The 27,810-nt window shown below is 55.7% G+C and overlaps 1 protein-coding gene across 8 annotated transcripts in view; it reads right to left on the bottom strand.

Moving 5' to 3' along the window:
* Window positions 1–27,810, bottom strand: part of TNS1 (tensin 1) — a 205,309-nt gene that overhangs the window by 112,091 nt on the left and 65,408 nt on the right. For 6 of the 8 annotated variants that reach the window (XM_070045901.1, XM_070045904.1, XM_070045902.1 and 3 more), the window contains exon 4: window positions 3,209–3,250. In XM_070045901.1, coding sequence (XP_069902002.1) covers window positions 3,209–3,250 — 42 coding nt within the window. Of the gene's footprint in view, window positions 1–3,208; window positions 3,251–26,243; window positions 26,487–27,810 lie in introns of those variants that run through there. The other 2 variants (XM_070045907.1, XM_070045906.1) reach the window with 1 other exon arrangement.

Genomic DNA, 27,810 nt, shown 5'->3' with positions numbered 1-27,810 from the left:
GTTAAGTAAGACGAAAACATGGGTTGAAGATTAAGCCACTCTGCCCTGGCTGGCAGGGCACAGAGGCTGGCAAAAATCCTAGGCCCAGGGATGAGTGGTCCCAATCCCAGGGGGGTAGGACTGAAGTAAGATGGGTGAGAAGGCCAGAGGGAGAGCTGGGGGCATGGAGAAAACTTGACAAACACACAGACACACAGTGTGAAGCAAGAGGGAAGGGGCGGGGAGGCCAGAGACCAGCCCTACAGAGGCTGAAGGCAGGCAGCAAAGGGAAAAGGAAGGAAAAATAAAACCCGCCCTTTCCTGCCCCTTGTGAACCTGCTCAAAGCACTCGCCTGCCTGCCTGCCTGCCTGCCTGCCTGCCGTGAGGAAACAGGTGCTGAGTGCTCTCTGGGGGAAGCCAAACTTTCTCCCGGCTTCCCCTGGGCCACTTTCCCTCCCCGGGGACAGCAGCAGAGTTTCCAGCTGGAGGCTGGCCCCCCTAATAGGCCCCCACGGCCCACCAGTAAGGGATAGAGGACAGCTGTCCTATTTATTGAGCACCTAATCTGTGCCGGGCATCTGGCTGAATGCCTTTCTTCCAGCCACTCCATAAACATGCATTGAGCACCTACTATGTGCCAGACAGTGGGGATACAGCAATGAACACAAAGGACAGAAGTCCCTTGTCATCATAGAGTTCACATGCTAAACATGGGGGGAGTCTTTTAAACAAGATAAGCAAGTAAGATGGTGACACATGCTGAGGGGCAAAGAAAGCAGGGAAGGGAGAGAGGGTTGCTGGGGGAAGGGAAATCTGACACTTGGGTAAAGACCTCAAGGAGGGAAAGAGCCTGGCAAGTATCTGCAGGAAAAGCTTTGCAAGTGCAAAGGCCCTGAGGCAGCATCTTCCCGGTATGTTCAAGGACCAGCAAGAAGGCCAGGTAGTTACAGCAGAGTGAGTGAACGAGGGAGTTTCTGAAGATGAGGTCAGAGAGGAAATCTGTCTATTGTGCAGGGTTGTGTAGACCCATGGAAGAACCTGGGCCTTTACTCCAAGTGGTGGGCAGCCACTTGGAGGATGCTGAATACAGATTAATTCAGTGCGTTAATCTGTTCCTTTCATTTTCCTCACAGCCTTATCAGGTAGGTACTATTACTAACTCCCAACCCGCAGAGGGGAAACTGAGGTCCAGAGAGGTTAAGCAATGTGTCCACAGCCACAGACCCGGGGCCTGGGGAGCCGGGATCCAGAGGGAGGTAGTGGAACTCCCTCGCTCTTTGACCACTGCTGGGAGGGGTCAGGTCCTGACTCAGGTGGGGAAACCTCTGGTGTCACAAGCATTCCACCAGCAGATGGCTGATTCAACCTCCGCGAAGATCAGAGCCCCCCTGCCCAGATGGGGCACGGCACAGAGGTGGGAAGCTTCCACAGCCTGGCTCAGGCAGGAGTCCCTTCTGGTATCTGACTGCAATCCCTCCAGCCAGAATGCCAACCTATTCCCTCCTGTTCCAACCCCTGACCCTTCCTCGCCTAAACAAAGTTCACAAGACTCCCGGGGTCAGGCGTCTGGCTTATGCCTGGAGAGCCCTAAACCCCAGAGACCCCCAGACATACTAGACCAGCCAAGGACGTTCTGTTCTCAGCAGTGAAGTGGAAGTTGGGTTGAAATGATGAGACGTAGGCTCGCCACCCCACCCCTCCCCACCCGCCCCCGACGGTGTCCCTCCACAGTCCCAGAGGGATTTCTCCCTGGCAGTTCCAAACCAGGCCTGCACTCTGACCTCATCCCCACAGCACCCCACTCCCACCCCCTGCTGTTGTCAGATGACCTTCAACTGAGCTCTGCATGGATAATACTCCACATCTGGAGCGGCACAGCCAGGCAGTGCCGAGGCCCAGAAGGGTTTGAGCCCAGTGAGATTAGGAAAGAGGAGCCGATGCAAGGAAGGCAAAGAGCTAAGCAGAGCCTGGGCTGGGAGGGCAGAGAGCAGGTACACTGTTCTGGGTCCAAAGACAGCTAAGAGTCACAAGCACTTTTGCATACTTTTTTTTTTGCATACTTTATTTCATTCCATCGATGACCCTGAACGGTGGCGGGGGCGGGGGGGGGGTGGCCGGGCGGTGGGGATATGTGTCAGCACAGAGAAAGCCTTTGGAGCATCCAGTGCAACCCCTCTCTTTGACGGAGAGGGAAACTGAGGTTCAGAAAGAGGGCAGGGACTGGCCCATTGTCATACGGCAAACAGGTGTTGGAGGAGAAAAGGCCAGGAGACCTGAGCGAGATTCCAGTATCCAAGCTGGATACCGCACGGGTGTGCAGATGCCTCCAACTGCCTGGGTCCTGCGGCACCCGTGCCGCCTCCCCCGGACTCCCACCCACATCAGTGTCACCACAGGCACCTCCACACCAGCCAGTCGGATGGTGGTGCCCACAGGGGCCCTCTGTGACGCACCCCACACGCAAACGCACACACAGGCACCTGCACACAGGCAGGCGCTTCCCTCTCCAGGCTCCAGGGCCCCGCCTGCCTCCTGCGCTGGGCTGGGGAGCAAGAGAGACCTCTGAAGGGAAGGAAGGCAGGGAGAGGGCAGGGAGGGACAAATTCCAAATCAGCCCAGCTGGGATCGGTCTGGAGCAGGCCTCTCTCCACAGCCCACAACTCACAGAAGTCCTGCCCCATCCATGCTTTTCCGGAAACCTGATTGGGGGAGAGAGGGAAGAGCGGGGGACGCGGAGAGAAGGCAGAAAAGCAGAGTCAGCGAAGGAGACTGGAGGTGGAACAGGCCACCTGAACGTGAGCAACTGCCCAGGTGTCTGGACTCTTGTGGGTCACGCCATCCTTCCCCCTGCCTCCAGCCAAACGATACCTGACCAGGGACCGGGCGGGTGGAAGGAGATGCCATTCCCTGGTTCTGTAAGCCCCAGGACAACAGGCACCTGGCCAGGCCTAGAAACAGGCGAGATGTCCTTTTATGGGTTTTTCCAAGGACTTAAGTCTCAAGATTGAAATAGGAGGCCCCGCATCTCATGAAGTCATGAAAGGACCTCATGACTCACTTCCTCCCAGTTCAGCTTCGGCCTCGGGACATGGCCCCTTCCTCATCATTACCTAATGGCCCAGCACCCATGGGGGCTACCAGCATGCTTGGGTCTCAAGCAAGCTGCAGCGGGAGCTGAGGAAAGAGGGGAGGCGGGGCTGGCAGGACAGGGAATGGACCGTCACTCACCACCAGTTCATGGCTGGATGGAGGAACGCAGGGAGCAGCCACCTGTGGGAGGAACAGAGAAAGGGCAAGGTTAGCATCTTCAGACCCACAGAAAACCAGGGCCTCCTGAGACCATTCCGCTCCCCGCCGCCCCGTGCTGGACACCCCTTCCTTCAGTTCACGAACACCGACACTCTCCAGCGGGAGGACCGTGGAGCAACACGGAAAGCTGCTTAGGCAATAACACTCAGCGGGTGGGGGAGCGGCAGAAGGCAAAAGTGAAATGCAAGTCCCATTTTTTAAACTCCGTAAAAAAATACGCGGAAAAACTGGAGGTCAAAGCACCAGGGTTAAGGTAGTAAGAATAATTTTTTTTTCTTTGCTCTATGTTGTAAATTTCCTACACTATGGTACGATTTGTTTTAATTTTTTCAAAAACCGTGTTTAAGACCTCCAGAAAAGGAAGAGTCACCTCCTCCATTCTCCCAAATGCCAAGGTACCTGACCCAAAGGTCACAGCTGCAGACAACTGGCAAAGTTTCCCAGACCGTGCAGGGAAACAGGCTGGGGAAGGGCCTGTCGACTCTTCCGAAGGCGGCCGCATCGCTAATAGATGTGGAAGGCCTTGCAGAGCGCAAGCACCCTCGGCGGGTGAGCTATGACTGTCATCGTCCTCGGCTTCTTCTCTAATGGGGGAGGGGGGTGGCCATGTGGCCTCAAGACAGAGGGAGAGGGCAGGGAGGGGGCTGGTCTGCTCGCTACCCTGAGATAACACTCCCTCCCCAGGGGCCGGGCAGCCAAACCACTACCCTGACAATTAGCAGGGGCCTTTATCAGAGACTCAATGTGTTCCTTTCTTCTAGCTGGGACACGTTTTTCTTGGAGCTCATACCTCAACCTTGGCTCCAATTCCTGACCCAAACACCAGGCAGGGGGCCCACAGAGGGGACGGCGGGGGAAGCGCTCCCCGCCGCCACCCCCCGCTCCGGGCATGAGGGTGTCTGGACATAAGCCGTGGATCGCCGAAGAGTGGGGGGCTGCCTCCTCAAACAGTAGGCAACCCGGGCCCCCGCCCCAGCCGACAGCCCGGGCTCTATGAACATGGCTGTTCACAGAGGCCTCACTCTCAGCTGGGCCCTTCCTTCACCTGACCCTGTTCTAGCATCTGACCAGCCCCAGAGATCACCCGGCTTGACATACCCGCCTAGAAGGGAACCATACTTGTGGGACAGTGTGCCCCGGGCTCTGGAAGGGGTGGAGAGGCTGGGAGTTAGCATCCCTGGGTTCTTGACCCGGCCACACCGCAGGCTCCCTGCCCACCTCATTCTCCAGCAAAGAAGCCTGAGCTGAACCTCAGTACCTGTCACCCTGCACTCAGCATTACTCTAGGACTTGGGAGAATCACACATGAAGCCAAAAAAAAAGGAAGGAACAATATCTAACATATATAATGCATACTGAATGTGCACAGGTATTATTATCGATGCCTTACCCACGTTAACTCATGCAATCCTTTCAACAACCCAATAAGGTAGGTACTATTATACCTCCGTTTGAGGTGCAGGGGGCACAGAGAAGTTAAACAACTTGTCCAAGGTCACACAGCTGATCAGTGGCCAAGGGTGGGGTGGAGGATGCCAGAAGAACAGGCCAGAAGGGCAGGAAAGTCCGGAGGCGGCTGCAGCCTTCAGGGCACCCTGCCCACCCGACAAGGTCTCAGCCACGGGGACACTGCTATCCCCTAGGCACCTTGAGGGCAGGAGTCCCGCATCCAGCAGTGGCCTCCTGCCTGTCTCCTCCTGCCCCCAGCCCCAAATCCCACTCTGAGGCTTGTGGGTTTCAACCTCATAGGGCCAGGCTCCCAGTGTCTCCTGTCCCTGCTCCTCCTATCACCCATGGGCCCTCAAGCCGGGGTGGGAGCGGGTCAATACACAGAGCAGCGCGCCCTGATCTGCTCCTTTCCTTGGAGCTAGAGCTGGGATGAGGCTGGGAACCTAAATGTGGGATCAGCTGCAAGAGGAGGGCATGCTGCCGGCGACCGCCACGACCTCCCAGCCACGGCCTCCCAGCCACGGGCCAGCCACGGGCCAGCCGCGTCCACCGCCACCGTCTCCACCTGCAATCCACGAGAGTGGGTGTCTAGTCTCCATTCGGGACTGGCACTTGGGGAAGTGAGAGAGGGCGTTACGGACACATTTTGAGGCAAGGGCAGGATGGACAGGTGTCCTCTGAGACAAGAGGGAGAGCTGCTACCCCAGCACCACCCCAAGGCGTGGAAAAAATGGGACCTGAGCCCAGGTCCCTTCCCTGTCCCCGCCGAGGACTGAGATCTGAGGGGCAGCTGAGGACCCCCAGTCCGAGGGCCTGATGCCTGGGTGCCCCTCGTGGCCTGCTGCCCCCCAGTGGCCTCCTCCACCCACCACCCACAGCTGTGCATTCCAGGACAGCTGGCCAGCCAGCCCACTAACTTTGTTGTGTGTTTCAGTGTTTCTTGTCTCTTTTTTTTTTTTTTTTAAGCAGAGAAATGTTTCCTTAAAAGGCTCTCTCCTTCCCTCCGGCACGCTGGCCCCTGGCCACCCTCTCAGGAGCCTGGAATGTGCCAGGCAGAGCCAGGGCCCCCTGCCACTCTGGCCCGTGCCCTGTGGCCAGCAGTGACCGCTCCCACTGGCCCTGGGGACCCCAGCTAGGAAGCCTCCCTCTGCAGAGGGGGCAGACGCTGGGATGCCAACCATTTGCCTCCCCAGGGCTGGCAGCGTAGGATTTCAGGGCTCAGGCCCAGGAAGTCGGCCTCAGGTAAGCCTCCTCCCCGGGTCTCCCTCCACTACGCATCAGCACCCAGGTCAGCCTTTCCATTCTGAAAACTATAACAGCAATAAAAGTAGCAGCAACATCAAATACTTCCATCGCACTTGCTACAGGGCAGGCCCTGTGCTTTGTACTTGGCGCAAATTAACTCACTCCATTCTCACAACCACCCTGAGCATCTGTTTTATGGATGAGGGGACCAAGGCACAGAGGTTAATCAACTGTCCAGCAGAGAAGGCAGGATGCAAACCCAGCAGTCTGGCTCCAGACAGAGATATGCTCCTGCCCTCTCTGCTGTGTCAACTCTCCTGTAAACACGAATTTCCACAGAGCCATACACAACGAGAGTGGTAACAGGAAGCTTATGGGATGTGCCTATGTGTCTGTTACTGTCCTAAGCCCTTTCCCTGGACTCATTTGATCCTAATAGAAAGTGTATGGGTTGGGACTTCCCTGGTGGTCCAGTGGTTAAGACTCCACACTCCCAATGCAGGGGGCCCGGGTTCGATCCCTGGTCAGGGAACTAGATCCCACATGCCGCAACTAAAAGATCCCGCGTGCGGCAACGAAGGTCCCGTGTGCTGCAACTAAGACTCGGCGCAGCCAAATAAATAAATATATATTTTTAAAATGTATGGGTTATACATTTGGGTTATTATCTCCATTTCACAGAGGAAGAAACGAAGGCACAGAAAGGGTAACAACTTGCCCAAGGCCACTGCAGCAGAACAGTGCGGCTCTGCAATTAGAGAGCCGGGGATGCCGGGATGTGAGTGTTAACAGGCCCGATCGAGGCCAATGCCTGGCATTTAGCAGCCCCCCACTACTAATATTTTCTGAATTTCAAAGGTCCCCAGGCACAGTGCCAACAACAGGGCACAGCCTTGGAGACTCCCCCAGGACAGGAGGGTCTAAAGCACCAGTCAGCAGGCAGCCCAAGCAAAGAGCTCTCTGCACAGCCTGGTCCCTGTCCTTCTCCCCACCATCATTCTGTGCCCAACCCCCTCGTCCAGGACCCAAAGCCACACGCAAGGGGTAGGTTCCTCTCAGTCCTTGGGACACACCTGGCTCTGTTCTTCACCAGGGGCTCTGTTTATACTGTTCCCTCTGCCCGGATGTTCTTAGCCCAGCTCTCTGCATAGCTGGGTCCTTCCTCTCCTTCTGGCTTTGGCTTAAATGCCACCACCCCAGAGAGAGGCCCTCTCTGACTCCCTTAAGTTACACACACACACAGAGAGAGAGAGAGATTACACAGAGATATTCTCTCTCCTGAACTCCTATGTCTTCCTTCACAGACATAATTACAATTTGTAGTAATAGATGTGTTTATTTTCTTGTCTATAATCTGTTTCCCCCTCTAGAAATCAAATGCCATGAGGGCAGGGAGCATGTCTTGTTCATCACGCTGGTCCCAGCACACAGTAGGTACACACAAAAGATTTGTGGAAAGATGAAAGAAACTCAAGTTCTGAGGAAAGGAAGCACCTGTCACCACCAGTGGTAAAATCACTGCCATTAGTTAAGCACCTGCTATGAGAGGGGAGTTAATCCTACCATATGCCTATGTCTCTGAGACCCTCCAACACTGCAGAGTCAGTAATATTGCTCCCATTTTACAGGTGAAGAAATGGAGGCTCGAAGAGGTCATAACACTTATCCAGGGTCAATCAGCCGGCAAGGGGAGAGCTGTAGGTGAAAATCCAACCTGCCTCCCACTGCCCTCATCACCTCACTACCTGACGACTGGCAGGGCCTGGTCCCCGACTGGGTGACACTCCCACCCTCCAGTCTCAGGATTGGTTACATGAAATCCCAGCCCTCCAGAGAGGCTTCCCACACCCACATCCACCTGGCCCCCAGGACTGGAGGACAGCCTTGGTCTCAGCCTAAACTAGAACCACTTGAGCCTCTGAATCAAGCATTTCATATAATCCTGAGCAGAAAAGGGTTTTTCCCCCTATGTCTTGCTAGTCCCTTTTTTGTAATGCACATAAAAATAAAATGCACATAACATAAAATTTGCCATTTTAACCATTTCTAACTGTAACTCAGTGGCACTGAGTACTCTAACAATACTGTACAATCATCTCCACTATCCATTTCCAGAACATTTTAATTATCCCAAACAGAAACCCGACACCCATTAAACAATAATTCCCCTATCTCCCCTAATAACCTCTAATCGACTTTCTGTCTCTATGAATATGCCTATTCTAGGTATCTCATACAAAAGGAATCATACAATATTTGCCTTTTTGTCTCTGGCTTTTTTCGCTAAATGTTATGAGCTGAATTGTATACTCCAAAATTCTTGTGTTGACGTCCTAACCCCCAACACCTCAGAATACAACTGAATACAACACTTGGGTTGTTTCCAGAGACGTTCTTGCTGACACCTGCTACACGTCCCTGTCCCAACAACTGCAGGCACCCACCTCGAATGACACCAGAAGATACATGGAAAGGAAGGAAACTGGGGTTTTCAGAGCACCCACTCTTGGCCTATAAAGAGGTAACTAAGTTAAAATGAGGCCATTAAGGTGGGCCCTAATCCAATATGACTGGTGTCCTTACAAAAAGAGATCAGGACCCACAGAGAGTCACTAGGGGTACACGCACAAAGGGAGGACCCTGTGAGGACACAAGGAGGAGGTGGCCGTCTACAAGCCAAGGAGAGAGACCTCAGAGGAAACCAAACCTGCCAGCACCTTGATCTTGGACCTCCAGCCTCCAGAATTGTGAGAAAATTAATTTCTGTTGTTTAAAGCACTGAGTGTGTGGTATTTTGTTATGGTAGACCCAGCAAACTAACACGCTTGGCATAATGTTTTCAAGACTCATTCATGTTGTAGCATGTATCAGAGTTGCATTGCATTTTGAGGCTGAATACTATTCCATCGTATGAATATACCACATTGTATTTATCCATCCATCTGTGGATGGACACTTGGGCTGTTTCCAGAGAAGTTCTTGCTGACACCTGCTACACGTCCCTGTCCCAACAACTCCAGGCACCCACCTCGAATGACACCAGAAGATACGTGGAAAGGAAGGAAACTGGGGTTTGCAGAGCACCCACTCTTGGCCACTGAGTTGGCTGCTTTATATACGTTATTTTATTTAATCTCGTTGACAAGTTTTTGAGGTAAATAGGCTCAGAGAATTTAAGCAACTTGCCCAAAGCCGAACAGCTAGAAGTAGCAGTATTGGCAGAAGTATAAACGGTAGTTGCCAAAGTTTTCTGCACACTCACTGTGTGCCTGGCACGGTTCTAAGCCCTTGTGTACATTATCCCTTCACCCTTCACGACCCCCTTGAGGTAGGTTATTAGCATCCTCATCTTACAGGATCTCAGGCAGCCCTTCAACAATCCTGTGAGATCCAAGATGACACATCTATCAAGTGACAGTGCCAGGACTGATACCCGAATCAGCCTGACTCCAATACCTGCTCTTCCCAGCACGCCACACTGTCCCCATGGCCGGGTGAGGCCCCCACTTGTGAGAGCACAGAGAGAGCTCGGGGGGCCCAGGCAGGCTCCACGGAGGAGGGCGTACCCGAGCCAGTCCTCCAGGACGCCTTGCTTCTGTTTGTCTACTGTGTGTCTCACCGACTCCCTCGCAAGCCCCATGAGGGCAGGAGGCACATGGGTCATTTGCATGGAGAAGCTCTGGGGCTCTGCTCAGAGCCTGGAGCTCACTAGGTCCATGGATAAGGTTTTGAAGGTGGAGATGGGAAAAGGGCTTTTCAGGTGGAAATAACCACACAAACAAGGCATGGAGGTGGGAAGGCTTTCCATGTCAAAAGAATCCCCTTTGGCTGGGACACAGGGTGGGGGAAGGGAAGAGACAGCACCAAGGGGCACGTGTTAGGAGATGAGGGAGGCAGACTGGCCAAAAAGTCTCTTTCCAGGCTGGACGATGGGCAACTCTGAATGCCCAGCAGAGGAGTTAAGACTTTTAGCTGCCAGCACTGGGGAGCCACTGAAGGTGCCTGAGTAGGAGAGGGGCCGGGGGAGGTAAAGGACGGGGAGCTTAAGGCAAGCAGGAGATGTGCAGTAACACTAATAGTAATGGGGGAAGGAGCAAGGGGGGAAGAGCCCCAAAGCCTAGAGACAAGGGGCCATCAGGCACCCTGAAACCTGCAGGTCCTCATCCCCACCTCATCTGAACCGACGCTCCCTCCAACCTCTACTTCTGTCCCCCACCCAAAACATGGGAGGGCACCACTCCCCTTCCTGCCCTTCACAGAGCCAGGGATCCTGCCCTCAGCTCTGTCTGCTGCTCACCCTCTGGGACCCACTTGAGGAACCTGTAACCAGGACGGCAGCCATCCTCTGAGCCCTGGCCACTCAGGAGACACCAGAGGGGTCAAGAATGATGGAGACAATGATCCCAGGGGAATCCAGCCCGCCTGCCCCATGACTGAGGACACAGCCAGACGACTCCCCGTCTGTGGACAGCCCAGCACCTCAGAGGTCACATTATGAGTCCAGTGGGTTCTATCAAGAAAGACCCAGTCGGCCCCTGCCAGCGAGGCAAGGGCAGGCTGGGAGGCCCAGCCTAGTGGACCAGGGCGTGGCTTGGAAGCCGGGGTGAGCAGTGCACCCCTCCAGGACCCGAGGGTGCTCACGGTCAGGCAGCTACGAAATGCCCTGGCCATGGGGGTGGGGGGCGGGGACTGGGCCAGTACAAGGCCCGGGGTGAAAGGGGCAGAGCCACAGCATGGCTTGAAGACACTGGCCTCCCAGACTGAGCCTCAAGCCCTGGGCAGGGGGGTCCCGGGGAGGAAGGGGCCACTGCCCCGGCTCTATCTCCTCCCCAGGCCTGCGCCCTCCCCTCCAGGCCACCCATCCTCACCAGAGCTTGGTCCCGACCTGCTCGGCTGTTTCCTTCCCTTATATAGAGTTCTGCTCGGGACCGGGAAAGGAACTGCGTCAAGTTCCTGGAGGCAAGAAGGGGCCTGTTCCCAGGGACACCTAGAGCTGAGGGGCGGGGAGCCATGCCCCAGCCCAGAGTCCCCTCCGGGGCCAGGGAGCCAGCCAGGGGCAAGGAGGGGGCCTGGCCCTTTCCCCAAAGCCAGCAGTCTCTGACTCAGAACCCAAGCAGACAAGACACAGGGACGACCCAGACAGCCGACGCTGGTCACTGCCCCCAGAGCCCCAGTCCCACCCCCTCCCCCAAATCCTCCTCTGCCAGGCTCCTCTTGGACCACTGACCCAATCAACCCGCCCCCACAGCTCCAGCAGCTCTCCGGTAGCCCAACCCTCCGTCTTATCTCGGGAGCCTTTCCTCAGGCCCCACTCACTGGCCGCCCCAGCTTCTGCCAGCCTCCAGGCCCTGTAACACACTCAAGATGAGGCTCTCCAGAGAGAGAAGTTTCTAGCCACACCCACACACAGCAGCCCTGACCTGCACAGCCCAACGCCATCCAAGGGGAAGGCCGGGTGTGCCTGACCCTCTTGAGCCCACTGGACTGGGATATTTCAGAGCAGATATTTCCCAAGAAGGTTCTGGCAGCAGCAAAGCAGGTGGGGCAGGCCTAGCAGCAGGCCCTGCCCTCTGCAGCCGGTCCCCTTCAGAGCTTACCCGAAGGATGGCATAAGATAGCACCCAGATCGCCGGATGCCTAGCTGGTGGCAGAACATCTTTTCTGAAGAGCTGCCCACCCTGGAACCCAAACTGGGGCCCCAAGGGCCCAGCTCAGGGGCCACGCTGGCCCACACCCAAAGTCAGTGACCCTGGGAGGGCTGAGGTTCCACGCCAGGCCAGACTTCTCATGAGCAGAAAATCAGAGAAGATGAGTCCAGCAAACAGGTACCAAGTGCCTCCTAGGCGCCAGGCCCTGGGAGCACAAGAGGGGAGCCAGGGGTCGGCAGTGACAACCGTGGGGCATGCGGGGCCACAGGCACAGCTGGGCCCAGGGCTTGACACTGGTCAGCATCCTGCACTCACAGCCCTGTCCCCACTCTGCCTCCTCCTGGGCTCCCTCGTGGCTACTGACAACCACCCAACTTCCGGGCCACCCAAGGTTGTTCAGCCCGAACCTGAGGGTTGGCTGCACTCCTCCTACACCGCCCCCCAACCGAGCCTGGTCAACTCCTCCACCCAAATATCTCTCCAAGCCACCCCCTCACCCCTAGTCTCTTTAATCGTGGAGATTCTTACAACGGCCTCCTGGCACAGGCCTCCCTGCCCTCAGTCCAGTCCTCTAAGCCACTCTCCGCTCGGCAGCCAGAGAACTATTTCTACAAGGCATAGCCGTTAATGCCACTCCTCTGCCTGAAGTCCTTCCATGGCTCCCGGCTCCATGGGATAAAGTCCAGATGCCCTAATATGGTCCTCACGGCCCTTCGAGACCTGGCTGGGTCGCTCTCTCCAGTCCCATTCCTCACCTCTCTGCCTCGAAGCCCGTGCTCCAGCCAGAGAACGCCACTGTCAAGTCTGTTTGGTTTTTTTCCATATGGTACACTGTGAGGTAGGGGTTACCAGCCCATTTTACAGATGGGGAAACGAGGTGCTGAGAGGTAATGTGCTTAGCCTGAGGTCATACAACCAGTAGGTAATGGAACCAGAGTTCCAACCTGGCAGCACCCCAAGCCTCAGCTCCGCCCAGGACCATAGCACCTTGCCCAGTCGGGGGTCAAAGGGGCATAGCCTCTGAGGTGGGTGGGCCGGGGAGATGTCTGGGCCAGGGGTGGGGGTGGGGGGTGGCAGAAGAAGAGACCAAAGTGAAAAGAGGCTCTGAGCTGGGGTCAGGAGCAGAGGAGTGAGGTTTACCGAGAGCAGTACAAGGGGATATAAGAAGACTGAGGAGAAATCAGCCACCACTGAGGGACCCAGCCTGGAGGACTCAGAGGAAGCAGGGCCTCTGTTATATAAGTGGAGGCACTGAACAGGGAGTTGGAAATGCAGACTTCAAGGTTACCTTCTAAGATCTAAAGAGCAGGGAAAACCCCAGCCCTTCCTCCCTGCCTGGAGAAGGGCCATTCGTTCTAAAGCAGGTGGGTTGGATGACACGGCCTCCAGCAGAGAAAACATCGTTTCTAGGAAGCTCCTAGAAGAATCTGGTGAAGGAAAGGGCTGCGGTCTGTAGTCAAGGTTCTAGTGGAACTGGGGACAGAGGGGAGGTGATGGGCACAGAAGCAAGACCAGGCATTCCTTCAACAACAGTGACTGAGGGCCCTTTGGTGCCACTTTCCCAGCTATGGAGACAGAGAGGAGTAAGAATGGCCTGGTCCAGGAGGGGAACCTGTGGCCCAGTGGAGGAGACAGGCATGTAAACAGAGAATTATAAAGAGCTCAGTAACTGCTATAACGGAGGTATGAAGAGGGCTATTACTTCATTGGGATTCAAGTCCATCTGTTTTTCCAGAAATTACACCCAGAGGGAGACTGCCCCATCCTCTCACTCCCCATGAGGGTTTCTGACCTTAGATGAAAACTTTAAGGGAAAAAAGCCTTTGACCCTAAGCTGTGCTAAAACAGTAAGGCAGGAAGGATGCATGGGAAACAAATTTAAGAGCAAGGGGGAAACCCAAGAAGCCAGAGGGTTCTGGGACTGCCAAGGAGCACACCAGGGGCCCTGGTGGAGGAGGCTGGGGCAGGGGGGTGGAGGAGAAGACGGGCTGAGCGAGGTCCCAGACTGAGAATTCCAGGGCTAGGGGCCACCCTCAAACCCACACAGACATCAGAGGTTCCTCTTGCTTTCTTAAACCCGGCCACAGTCAGCTCTCAGGGCAGGGCAATGGCCTGCAGCTCTCTCTCCCTTCCACATCTGCAAGAAGCCTTGCAAACCACAGGTGTTCACGGCTCTGTTTCCTAATCTCAAAGATACCATTGATTGTCTGGGGCACCATCAACTGGACAAGAACTTTTGAGGAGGAAATGCTACCCGAAATGTATTGTACACTTCAACCGTAAGATGCATCCCAAGTTCAGAAATATTAAAATGGGGGGGGCGGGAAGAAGACACCTTGGATTTGAAGAAATTCCCTCAAGTTTATTTGGTTCTTCAGCTCCCTATGCTGCCTGCATCACTGCCCTACGCCGATGCTATCAGGAAGGCCTTCCCGATGCCTACCTACCTCCTTTTTTAAAGATTTAAGGCTTGCCAGAAGAAAAGCAAACAGGAGAAAACCTCTGTATTCTCAAAGTCCATATGTGCTCTTGAGTTCCCTAGACCCCTAAAGGTCATCTTGTCTCATCACCGGACTCCAAACCGCTCTGAACCTAACCCAAACATGGTAACTGGGAGCGGGTTCAATTCTGATAGATCATAACACCTTCTGCTTCTGGACCCTCATTTCCAAATTCCTGAACACACTGAGGGATCATGAGTTTCCAACCAAAAGACAAGAGATAGGATTAGAAAAGCCCTGGACTGGGTTAGGCCTGGGCTCAAATACCCACTTGCCAGAGGCCAGCTATTGAGACCTTATTGAACCTCCCCGAGTCTCAGTTTCCTCATCTGTAAACTGGGGATAATGAGACCTACTTTGCAGAGTGGTTGGGAGGACAAAATAAAGTTGACTGAGATAACATGAGTAAAAATGTCTGGCACACAGCACATGCTTGGGAAACGTCAGCTCCCTCCTATTTGAGCCGGATGCAGTTCTTGCACCTCTCCATGCCTCCGCGCCTTCAGTTACAGGGCCGCAAACTGTACGGGGCATACTATGTGCATTTGATGTGTCTCAACTCATGCAATCCTCACTTGAACCCTGTGAGGTAGGTTCTCTTCATATGCCCACTTTACAGAGAAAAAACTGAGGAACAATAACAGAATGAGAGGAAGGTCCTGTCTGCCTTAAGTCAGAGCTCGGAGCAGTATAATACAATGCAAAAGATTCCCATCAAAGCAATTCACCTTCTTTTCCTTGGAGCTTTCGACTCTTAGGTGGCCTAAGCTTCAATTATCTGAAAAGTCACTCATGTAGAAAACTCCTGGGCCACAGATGGCAGCGACAGGAGGAGTTAGTGTGACTGTTCCGCACGATTAGCGCCTGTCAAGGGCTGGTGTTCTGGAACCCCATCTGTTCTGATGGACTGCCCCAGGAGCCCCAGGAGCAGGAGGTCCCCAGGGCAGGGCAGGCCAAGCCCAGCTCCATGGAGCTCCTTTAAATCCATCTGTAGCTGAGTCGCAGGAAGCCCCCTCTCGCTCCCAATTAGCCAGCCGCAGAGACTTGAAGCCAGGCCAGCACTGAAGGCCAGCGGAGGCCTGGCTGTCACCGGCATTGTTCAGCTCCATCTGACGCATATCCACCCCTCTGCAATGTTTCCTTGTTCCCCGGGAGGCCCTCCAAGATGCACACATCCGAAACCAGGTCTGGAGGGAAGAGGGGGTGGAGGGAGAGGCAACGGAAGACCTGGCTTTATCTGGCTGGGAAAACAGGCAGATTTTAACTGGACAGGAGAGAGAGCTCACATCAGATAGAGGCCCAGTGACCCAGAGACACGGCACACACACAGCTCAGACGCCCTGAGGCACACACAGAGCGTGTGCGCGCGCACACACACACCACAGGACCACTGCCAGGTGCAGATGCAAAGTCACTCCCTGGCGCTCCCTCCCCGCCCCGCCCCAAGCAGAGCCGCACAGACGGGAACACAGCAGCACGGCCAGCACACCTACTAGCAGGGGCAGTCTGCATGGCCCTGAGCTCAGCTGATTTCAGAATGCCAGAGGGGGAAATGACCCATGTGGGCAGACAGTGGAGAGGGGAGAGCATGAACCAACAGAGGTGGGGGATGTGAGGTGCCCACAGGAGCCTGACCACCCACTGCAGCCAGACAAGTGACAAATTCCCCTTGGACTCGCCCGGGCCACCTGAGCCTTGCCCATCCTTCTGCTAGAGCAGGTGAGGGGGTAAGGCACACAGACGGAAGCTGGGAAGGAGGTGGCAGAAACAGGATGGCATGTGCACAAACGATGGGGCAGATCTAATTGGAGGATAAGCATCCTGAAAATTATGGGATAAAGGCACAGAAGCAGGAATTTTAGAGGTGGAGGTGGTGAGAAGCAAAACAGAGTTTAGGGTTTGTGGGACAACCACTTTATTTGAATACCTACCGTGTACTGTGTACTTCAGACATAGTACCACATTTAACCCGTTCAACAATACGCACAACAGGCAATACTCCCTTTTTCCAGATGAGGCCACTGAAACTCAACAAGAAAAGTAAGTTGCCCAAGACCACTCGGTTATGAGCAGTTGAGCTGGGACTCAAACCCAGGACAGTCAGAATACAAAATATATACTCCTTCAGGAAATCCAAGTCACTAGGGCGCTTAGAGGACAAAACAGGGCAGCTATGGGGCTGAGGGGGTGTGGAGGTATAGATGGGGGGAGGGGCTGGGGCTGGACTCCCAACTCCTAAGGAGGGCAGTGGCAGCAAAGCTCAGGCTGCCGCCGTGACTCAGTGGCTTGGCCTCCAGGGAGCATTTCCGGAGCCCCAGACAGCTCTGTACAGTCTAAGAGCCACCTGCCCGGCAGAGACACTGAGCCATTACTCACAACTGTTACTCACTCCTCTCTGCACGTCCACTGCTCAGCACATCACTTACTCCCACTCCGTCCCCGAAGCGTGGCCAAGGGGGAGCTGGCAGATCTGCCCAGTTCCCTCCCTCACTTCACCAGCTCAAATCTCGCCAGCACATCCCCACCTGAGTCACTGGGACAGAGACCCAGAAGCTCTGGCCCATTCAACTCTGACAGCTGTTGCCCTCCGCTCTGTTCTAAGAAATGGAGCTGGAGGAGAGGTCACCGAGCAAAGAATCTTCCAGTCCCAGGGCTGGAAGGGACCTCCTCAGCGTCTCAGCAGGCTTCCCGGTAGATGCGTAAAGACGCTCCAGGGCCCCCACGTCCATGGTGGACAACTCTTCCAAGAGCCCCAAGAGCAAGAGCCTCTCTGTTCAGAAAGATCCATGGACTTGCAGAACTCCATCACTGATTAGAACGCAAGAACTCTCCTAACTCCACCTTCTCATCTCACAAACGAGGAAACTGAAGCCCAGAGAGGGGAAGTGCTTTTCCCAAGGTCACTCAGTGCCAAAGGGGGACTAGAAACAGGCCACCCGACCCCCCTGCCACCAGTCCCTCCAGCTAATCCCCTCCCCCTGCCCCAAGTCAGGGAAGAGCACTGAAGTCTACCCTCACTCTCCCGTGCTGCAAAGCAGCTGCTCATTCCACAACACGGGCGGTGGCAGAGCTGAAGGCGAGCTGAAGGGGGAAGAAAGGAGTTGCAGCCAGATGATGGTTAGTATAGAGTAATCACTTTCTAACAGTGAAGAGGCATCAGAAACAGTCTGCCCAGGAAGCAGGGAGATGGACCACAGGCCTTCTGAAGGCCCTGGAGCTAAAAGGCCAGGCCCTCTGGCAAGAGATGATGGAAGGAATTCCTGGGGTCCCAGCTGGGGACTAGGGAGAGTCCTGGCCTCCTCTCTGCTCACCTCTCCTCCCCCACCCCTCGCCCTGGCTCGCCCCTGTCTCCCAGGGCTCCAGCCTGGAATCCAGGCCTGGCTGCTGCCTCCGCTCCCACGCTCAGCTCGGCTCAGCTGGCCACAGCAGAGGCAGCACCATGTGTGGTGTCCGAGGAGGCAGCTCATGAGGCCCCGAGGACTCTTCAAAGCCTCCCCCTATCGCTAGCGCTCTCCCAGCCCGCTCTGCGCAGCCGCTCTCATCCCTGCCAAGAAGCCCCTGCCCGGCTCTCTCCCTCTGCATCCACAATGTAATAACCATAGCAGTAATAATAACCAAAGGTCATACAGTATGTCCAGAAGACACGGTTCTTTCTGGTTCCCACATTTTACAGCGGAATAAACTCAAGCACCAGCAGGTTAGGTAAGCTGCCGGCAGTCACACAGCCTGCGAGAGGTGGGGTCAGGATTCAAACCCAGACGGCGTGGCTGCAGAGTCTGTGATCGTGACCCCCCGTGCCACACTGCCCTTGTGATAGGACCTCACTCCGGGAAGTTAAAGCTCCTGAAATCTCCGCTCCCTCATCCATGCAGTTGCTGAGCACCTGGCCTCTGCAACACTCAACATTCCTCTTGGCTACGGGTGGGCAGCCCCTGTCCAGACACTAGCCAGACCACTTACAGTCAGGCTGGGCACCCCCTGCCTCCGCGCTGACCAGGGGACACCCTTGTTCATGCATTCATTCAACAAATAGTAAGCACCTACTGGGTGCCGGGCAGGTGCTGAAGGACAGCCCCCTGAAGGAGTCCCTTGATTCCTTAGAAATGGGAGCTGCCCGCGGTCTACCCCCATTCCCGCCTGCTGCAGTCGTCCATCCCTTCACGTGTGAAGCCTTGCCGAGGAGGGCTCTCTTCTGTCCTGAAAGATCTTCCAGAAAGGAGATCTCAGTGCATCTCCAGCCTCCTGATCCAGGAGAGGAGGACAGCACGTGGTAAGGAAGCCCAGAGGCGCGAAGGGACTCAGGAGAGGGCTTCCCAGCCCAGGGACTCCAGGAGATCGGACTTGTGGTCTGTCCCCGGTCTTCCTGGCTCAGGACAGCCTTCACAGCTACCCAAATCACCTTCCTAAATAAAACCCTCTTTGTGTTTCTCCTACGTGAAGGCCCTCTGCTGTTTCCCTCTCCCAGAAAATCCCCCGCAGCCGAACCCCAAGCAACACCTCCAGGCTCCCACAAAGCCAGCCTTTCCCATACAAACCACTTTCTGTGGGCTTGGCCTGTGGCAGACACTGAGTTTCACAAGTAGGCACTTGACAAGTACAATCTCATTTCATCCCACCAGAACTCTATAAGATTGCATATTAACCCCATTTTACAGATGCAGACGCTGAGGCTCAGCCCAAGGTCATACAGCTAGTAAGCAGCAGAGGTGGGAGGGACACCTAAGCCTGTCTGACTCTGACACAGGCCTGGAGCCATTATTTTATCCATCGTTACATGCGTGCCACTGTGCCCTTGTGCGTGCCTTCCCCTGTGCCTGAAGAAGCCTTTGCCCCTGCTCCTTCCTGCCGAACTCCTTCTCAACCTTCAAAACCCATCTCAAATGGCACCTCTTCTCCAAAGTCTTCTCCATTCCACCCGCTCGTGTGCACTCCTTCTTGCTTGATGCCTCCACTGCATGTTGCAGAAACCCTCTGTCTACTCCCCTTTGTTTCCTACTAGACCATGTCTCCTTGGCCTTCCCAGCCCCACACATACCCCTGGCACCTTGCGTGGTAGAGGGTAGATGCCCAAAAAGGTTTTTAAGTGTGCCCAGCTGCACTCAGCCACTGCCACACGGCCCTGACAGTGGGTGTCCGGGCACCGCCCCAGCCCAAGGAGCTGACCCCCAATCCCAAGCAGGCATCTAGTGGCCCCTAGTCACAGCCAACACCCCAGCCCATGTCACCCTGGGTGGGGGCAACTCCCCGTGCTTCCCCCTTCCTGGCCTGGTGGCTCCTCTCTGCTCTACCAGCTCGTCGTTTCTGGGAGTCTCAGCTGGTGATTAGGGCCCTAATCAGCAGGACTTCCTGCCAGTGATTGCCAGAGGTGGGGGGGGCGGGGTGGGGAGGGAAGCAAGGTCAATGCAAGGTGAAGTTCACAGCCTGGGACCGGGGGAGGCTCCGGCAGGGAAATGGACTCGCAGATTCTTCCAGCCCAGCGTCTCTCCAGCCCTCCATCCTACAGGTGAGGACATCAGGCCCAGCAAGGGAAGGGATTGGTCCAGAGTCCAGGGACAGAGCAAGAGCCCTGCTCTCCCACTGCCCTAGGCCACAGGGACCCCAGGGCAGAAACCCTCCCTTATGCATCCCCTGAAGCCCTCTGTCTGCCCCTGGGCAACACCCCCCTAGCAACAAGCCCCATGCTGAACCCCCAGGCTGCTCCGCATAAAGGGTTGTCAGAGACCAGTTGACTACTCAGGTCTGGTCAAGGTCAAGGGTCAAAGGTAAGCCCCTCCTCTAGATGGGCAATGGCCTAGCAATGGGGCAGAGGTGAGCAGGGGCTGAGGAAGGGAAGCGAGATAGGGTCAGGCTGAGCTCAGGAACCCTTTGCAGCTGTCATCACCATCAGCCCAAACCCATTCTTTCTCCAAAAAAAAAAGCTTAATGCCTTTTACAGTTGCAATTGGGCGGACCAGGGGTCCGGAAATGGAGCTCACACCCCCAACCCGGAGCAACCTCAGCCTTCCTGGGTGGGAACCAGGGCTAGGTGGAGGGTGTAGCTTGGCAGGCCTTGAGGGCTGACCCCTACTAACGAGGAACATCAGGGGCACCAGAAAGCAGAGGACCCCAGAGAGGCCTCAGATGGTGAGGGAGTGTGGCCAAGAGCCTGCCCCTGCCACCACGGGGTCAAAGCTCCCAGCTCTGAGGCATGCAGGAAAGGCTGGGCATGGTTCTCCCTCACCTCCTACCAATAAGGGACTAAACTAAAGTTGCAGCAAGAGGGATGCAGGTTAGGACTTCCCTGGTGGCGCAGTGGTTAAGAATCCGCCTGCCAATGCAGGGCACACGGGTTCGAGCCCTGGTCCGGGAAGATCCCACATGCCGCTGAGCAACGAAGCCCGTGCGCCACAACTACTGAGCCTGCGCTCTGCAGCCAACGAGCCACAACTACTGAGCCTACGAACTACAGCTACTGAAGCCCACGCACCTAGAGCCTGTGCTCCTCAACAAGAGAAACCACCACAATGAGAAGCCCTAGCACCGCAGCGAAGAGTAGCCCCCGCTCGCCACAACTAGAGAAAGCCCGCACGCAACAACGAAGACCCAACACAGCCAAAAATTAAACGAAATTTAAAAGAGGGATGCAGGTTAGACTTCAGAGAGACCTAGAGGGTATAAGACACAGCAACTTGCAGCATTATTTGGGGAATCTCACTTTCAAATATAGTTGCTACCCCTACGGGTATAGTCCATGGTCAAGAGTAGCTTGCCCAGAGGTCAAGAGTGGCCTGCCTGGAGGCCAGGCCACATCCTTGCTGGGCTGGGAGTCTCTGATTCAGTGACTCTCATCAAGGAATGGATGGGATCCAAGAAGGGGAGCCTGGGCTGGTTTATAATAATGCATCTTGTCTACAGTGATGGCAGCTTTCTCAGAGTTCTCCATAAACACAGCTCCCTTCCCTGGGCAGAGAAGGCCTCGAGAGGTCCCCTTATCTCCCCACCAGCCCCCAGTCACAGAGAGACAGAGTTGGAGGGGGGAGGACGTCTCTTCTCTGGGCTCTGAGGCTAGGACCCCTTGGGGGAAAATGATGCCAACATCTCCTCCACTCTCTGGTCCCATAAGCCTCCCTATCTTAGGGGTGGAACAACCACAGCAAGAGAGAAAAGGGCCAACCCAGAGTTGGGCTCCTGGAAGGACACCACCACCACCACCACCACCACCACCACCACCACCAGTAATAATTATAATAATAGCAATAATAATAATTGCTAACATTTATTGAGCACTTACTATGTGCCAGGCACTGTTCAAAGTGTTTTCAGTGAACTAACTCATCTGATCCTCACAACCACACTATGAGGCAGAAATTATTATTAAAACTGTCAAGGGCATTATGCTAGGTGAAATAAGTCAGACAGGGAAAGACAAATACTGTATATCACTTATATGTGGAATCTAAAAAATACAACAAACTAGTGAATATAACAAAAAAAGCAGACTCACAGAGAGAGAGAACAAACTAGTGGTTACCAGTGGCAGGGCGGGGGTGGGGGGATATAAGGGTAGGGGAGGGGAAGGTACAAACTATTGGTTGTACAAACTGTTAGGCTACAAGGATGTACTGTACAACACAGGGAATCTAGCCAATATTTTGTAATAACTGTACATGGAACGTAACCTTTACAAATTGCATTAAAGGATAAAATTTTTTTTAAATTTTTAAACTGTCTGAAACTCTCACCCGTCTGCCCCTCATTAGTCAGTTGATTCGCGCTAAGCAGCACTGTGCCAGGCACAGCAAGGATCACCAGGGAGGCAAGTGGCACAGGCATGCCCTCAAGGGGCTTGTAATCCAACTAGAAGACATGTGAGCACCTAGGAAGCTTGCAAGGGCTAGGAAAACTGAGGGGTCCCATATTCTCTGCTGGAGAAGGCCTAGGAAGTCTCCTGGGGGCCCTGACCTAGGCCTGGGACCCTTGCCCCATAATGGCAGAAAGACAGGATTCCACTCGGGCCCTGCTGTAGCCCCTCACGCCCCATCAGCTCCCCAGGACACAGCCCTTCTGGGCCAGTCCCTCTCTGCTTCCTGGAACACCCAGGCCTGAGCTACAGGCTTGCAGCCCTAAAAAGGCAGGGATTAGAGAGCCCAGACTAACCCTGGAGGACGGACTAGGACTGGCAGCGCCAGGGACGGCCTTGGGCCCACCTACCACCCCCCACCCCACAGACACCGACCACCCTCCCTGAGGAAACCGAGGTGTGGACAAGTAGGAAGATGGCCAAGGTCACCAAGCTGGCTAGAGGCAGGCCAGGGACCCAGCTGCACCTTCTGCGGCCCCGCCCCCCACCATGGGAAAGCGTTTCAGGTGATTGGCGAGAAGGAAGGAGGGGAGGGCTGCATGTGACCATGCATAATAGAGGGGGCACCCGAGGGGGGGTGGCGTGGCCCACAGGACTGGCAGCCCTGCCCCCCGCCACCACCCTCGTTCCAGCTTGCTGGTGCCCACAGCTCTGCACGCCTAATAGCTTTGGAAGCCAAGACCGGGGCCATGGGCGGACGGTGCTGGGGACAAAATCCCTCCAGCCTCCCCAGATCCCTCCCTCCCTCCCGCAGCACCAACCCATTTCTGATTCGCTTTTTTTCAGAGTCGAGTAACTGAGAGAGCTTTCCTCTGCCCCCCTTTGATACACATCCCTCAACTGGGCCTCGGTTTCCCTTTCTGGGGTGAAAGAGACTCAAGGCCCCAGAAATAAGCCAAGAAGCCGGAGTAGCTGCACCTGAAACCCTTTGCCAGCCACCCCAGCTCCGACCCTGACTTCTCCAGGGTCAAGGGCACACTCAGCATCTCACCTCCCTGCCCCTCCCACTGGGTCCCCGTCAGACCAGAGGAAGAAGCATCCTAACTGAGCAGCTTCATCTGGTCCCAAGGTACTGAAGTTAGACATCAGAAGGGACTTCATCCTCAGCTGAGACCAGGACCCTACTCCTTCGCTCTCTCCACTAAGGAGAAAAGGGCTCCCAGGGCATCCAGAGAGGAGGGGCTGCAGAGAGAGGCAGGCTGGGACATCCAGTGTGGGTCCAGAGACCACCCCAGAAGCCCACCTTGACGCTCCATCAAGGGAAACTCAAGTCTCCCAGGGTTTGATGCTCAGAAACCTTGAACCCCACCCCTACCCTGCCTCTCCTCTCTGCCCTCAAGCCCCCCCACCCCAACCTTGGAAAACAGGTCTGGAGAGGCCAGTGGCGGGGAGCAGGTGGCCGGCTCCTCCCACACTCCAGAGAGGCACTAGAACTACGCCCTTGGCTGGCACCCCCAGCAGTTAGTTACACAAACCACCTCTAGCTGCCCTGACTACCCTGTATTATTTTACAAATTCGGAAACCAAGGCTCAGAGAAGTGCAGCCCCTGTGTTTTTCCCATCTCAGATCTTGGCTCCGCTGCCTACCATTTCCAGGCAGGCTGGGGAGGCCCATTTTGGGGGGCAAACTGGACAGGGGCTCAAGCTGCCCACCTTCAGTGCACACCCCCCTCCTTGCCTACTGCCCCCAGTTAGCACCTCAGGGCGGGATATGGGCTCTAACTGCAGGGGAGCAGGGCTCCCCTCCATCCTACACCGTGCCCTGGGCCCACAGGTCTGCTCCAGCCCTTGTGGGGTTAACCAGCCGGGCAAGGCAAGCAGTGGGACAAGAGGAATCGGAAGAAACTCAAAATCCTGGCAGGAAGCAGACCTGGTGGGGCAGTGAGCTATGGGTGTGAGGGCCGAGCGTCAGGCTCTCCGTTCCCCGAACATTGGCAGGGCACAAAAGGACCCTGAGAGGTCCTGCCTGTGCCCACACCCCAGGCCAGAGGCCACTGCCTTCCTGCTCCCTGATCCGGGTGTCAGAGAATTCCCCGACTCTAAGAATCCCAGGACCTCAGCATCCCAAGAGACCTTCAAGGTCATCCCTTCTAACCACATCCCAGCTCAGGAATCCTTCCAAGCTGCTGTCCGGTTCTGTCTGAACTCCCCGCCCCCAGACGGGAAGCTCACCACCTTACAAGGCAGCCCTTTCTCCTGCTGACCCGCCAGGCTTGTTAGGAAGCCCTTCGTTACACCGAGCTGAGCTTCCTTCACCAAACTAAAATCCATTCTGCCCCTTTGCTTCCTACTCTTACTTCAGTAGAAACAGGGCACTGAGAGTTCCCAAACTCCAAAGCTTCAGCCACAGTCCCTCAGCAATGAGAAGATGGTCACCAAAGGGTAACCTCCTCTCTGAACTCCTCTGCACCCCACCCCGGCCCCCCTCCAACCTGGCCACCAGCTCCCTGTGTTTACAGTTCTGGATACCGCAGCCCCCAAGGGAGATTCTGAACTGGGGCTTTGAGGGAAGTGAAGGATGAAGCATGGGATGAGGGATCAGGAAGGAGAGCCAGAAGGGTTCAAGGCCAAGGACTTGGAAGCAGAGGTTCCCAGGTTGCCTCCTCCGCCACCCAAGAATTCTCAGCTCAAAGTTCTGGCTCCCAGTCCTATTAGACCGGCTGAGAGACCCTCCTAGGCCCTGGCCCACTGTCTCCACTCCCTGCCCTCTGCGGGCAGCAGAGTCAAGGCCAAGCCCACGCTGCGACCCCAGCACTGATCCCGTTGAGAGCTGTCCCAGCCAGCTCCCCACTCCAGAGCCAGGTCCAGGTCCTCCCTCCTACTCTCCTAGGCCAGAGGGGTCAGGGCAGAGGGTGCCTTAGCCTTAGCAAGCTTTGAGGTCCCGGGGGAGAGCAAGGGTGGGGGAGACTGGAGTAGCCGCCAGCTGGCAGGGGTGGGAGCAACTTAAGGCCAAGTCTGAGCCACAGTGGTCCCCACCCGACCCAGGCAGCGGCAGGAAGGGGCCCAGCAGAGACTCGAGGAAAAAGGGTACTCCCCCCACACCCTCCCAAACCCCTGGCTGGCTCTACCACATGGAAGGAACGCTGGGGCTCCCAGAAGAGAAGCCCCTGTCCCCAAAGGCTCGAGAACCCTCGCCTCCAGCTGCCCCTCTAAGCCTCACTCCACGACCGCCTGTTCTGCCCTCCCCAAGCCAGTTCCTCCCCTACCCAGCACCCATCCCGTCCCCTAACCCCATCCCACCCGCCGCAGGGAGCCCAGCTCGGGAGCCCAGCGGGCTTCTCTTGGTCACCCCTCGGTCACCACCCTCCCAGTTTCCTCTGCTAAGACAGTGCCCAACCTAAAAACATCTGGAGAGGCAGTCCTGGCCCTGGTCCTGAACTGAGGGTAGGGGACAGACACTGAGGTTAGCTCTGTATGGGTGCTTGGGCTTGGCAAGGGGTGGCAGGCATGACTGAGGGTCAGGGCAGGAGAGAGCGGTGGGGAGAGAGGAAGGAGCGGGGGGTGAAAGGCAGCTGCGTGTGTCTGTTCATTAACCACCTGGATTAGCTATTTCTACCCAGAGGGGTGAGAAGGGAGTCGGAGCTGCTGGCTGGGGGAGGGCGGCAGGGGGCACTCATGCCAGGCTGTGCCCATGGGCAAGGGAGCACGGACCCACGCTGAGGAGGGTGAAGTGGGAAACCTTCTTGAGCCTGCCAGACCCTCATTCGCAGACGTGGCTGCCCCTGGGAGATGAGGCGTGGAAGCAAGAAGAGCCCCAAGGAGGAAGAAGGTGCCCAGTAACAGCTCCCACCCATGGCAGGGCAAGAAATGGAGAGGAAAAACTGCCCACGCCTGTGTCGTGGTCCTCGCCCCCAGGCAGCCCTGCGACAGCAGGCAGGCAAGGGAAGGGACCCTGGAGACGAAATGCCCCAACCTCCCCACTGCCTTGGTCAGTGTGTCCCTCCCCACTCGTCCCTGCTGGCCTCGGTCTCAAGCAGCCACTGACACCAGCAACTTCCCCAGCAAACAAAACTCCTTGTGACTGGTCTCTCTCCAAGCAGGGACAACCGCGCCCCAGACATCCCTGCCAGAACCAGACACTGACGGCGGCAGGGGGCTGACATGTTGGCCTGGGGGGCTACCTAGCCCAGAGGCACGTGAGCAGGCAGACTGACCTCCCCCCTCCTCTAATTTATGCCCCACTGGTGGTCCTGACAGCACCAGTGCCGGCAGCCCGCCACACACACACACACACACACACACACACACGCACACGCACACCCCACACTCACCTTTCCGGCAGAGGAGTCACTGGGTGGGATGGGTGTCTGGGCTCACAGGACGGGGGGCGGCGGTGAGCAGTGATGGGGCAGCAGCTGTGGCTGGCAAGAAGCTGGTTGCCGAGAGGAGGGCGTGAGTGAGCCTTGTGTCCAGGCAGGGAGCTGGCGCAGGGGGCAGAGCTGGTCCCAGGGCCCCTACTGGGAACTGAGCAAGGGCGCAGCTCGCCAGGCTCCCTCCCCTGGCAGTGGAGGCGGGCGGGCTGTCAGCGCACCGCCTCCTCCTTCCCCCTTCCCGGAGCCGGCCAGCAGTCTGCCCGCCGCCTCCTTTAACCCCTGAAGCACTCGGCCAGGGCATTCACGTCCAGCTCCCAGCTCGGCCAGCTGGGCGGCAGGGCCCGTATGCCTGCGGCAAGGCATGCCAAGAAGGGTGCCCCCCCATGGCTGCCAGCCCAGCAGCCTCCCAGGGGACCTGAAGCGAGGGACAGAGGGCTTTCGGGGCAGAGGGGGCAGGATGCCAAGAGGTCCAGGACCCCATGGAAGAGACACAGCTACAGAGAAATGGCCCAAGGGCTACTGGGTGGAGAAGGATGGTTGGTGAGACAATAATAATAATAGCAACTCCCAACTTTTGTAAACCGCTCTGCCTTATGCTGTTTCCAACTCATTTTGTGACTGGAGACCTAAAATCTCATTTCTGAACCTGTTTTTTTTTTTGTTGTTTTTTTTCTGTCAAATGTGGGATAACAATCTTGGCTTTTTTCTCTGGGCTGAGTTAGGACGTTTGTGACTGTATATTCAAAAATGATTTGAACTGAACTCTCATTAATGAAATGCATGCTTCAATTCTCTTTGAAATACATCCAAAAATAAAAATAAGACGGATTGATGGAGGGAGAGATAGAAATGTGATAAAGCAAATGTAGCAACGTGTTTATTACAGAATCAGGGAGATTACCATATTATCCTTTCAACTTTTCGATATGCAAAAAAATTTTTACAATTAAAAATATTGGGGGAAATGTGATTTGAAGTCTGGGGTACCATACAAATGATAAAAGAAGCAGATAGGGTTATTCTGAGGGGAAGGAAAAAGTCATTTGCTGCATACCTATTTGTACGCCTGGCACTTAAAGAATATTCCCTCTCTCTCACTTAATCTTCGAATCTCCCTTGTTATTTTAGCTGAAGAAAGTGACCCTGGAGCGGTTAGCTGACTTGTCCAAGACCACACAGGATGGTGTAGAGCAGGAGCTCGGATCCGACGGGCTGGCTCCAGAGACAAGCTCCCCACCACTCAGCCCTCCAGAGATTCAAAGGTCCTTTTCTTGGCCACCTGGGCCACCCTCCTGTGAGGTCCTGGGTCAGTGGCCTGCATCTCTGAGCCTCCTCAGTTTCCCCTGCTGGCCGATGAGTTTGGATCCAAAGGTCTTCAGAGATCTTTTCTGGTTCTAATGTTCACTGATTTTATGAATCCAGCCAAACCCTTACGCAGGCTTCAATTTTCCAAAGAGTAAAGTGATAGGGGAGCCCCGGGAGGAACAAACAGCCTCAGGAAAGATTTGGTGGCATCTGGGGCCAG

The sequence above is a fragment of the Globicephala melas genome, chromosome 7 (genome assembly GCF_963455315.2).
Source record: "Globicephala melas chromosome 7, mGloMel1.2, whole genome shotgun sequence".
Lineage (NCBI taxonomy): Eukaryota > Metazoa > Chordata > Mammalia > Artiodactyla > Delphinidae > Globicephala > Globicephala melas.
This window is presented reverse-complemented; position numbering and strand designations above follow the sequence as displayed.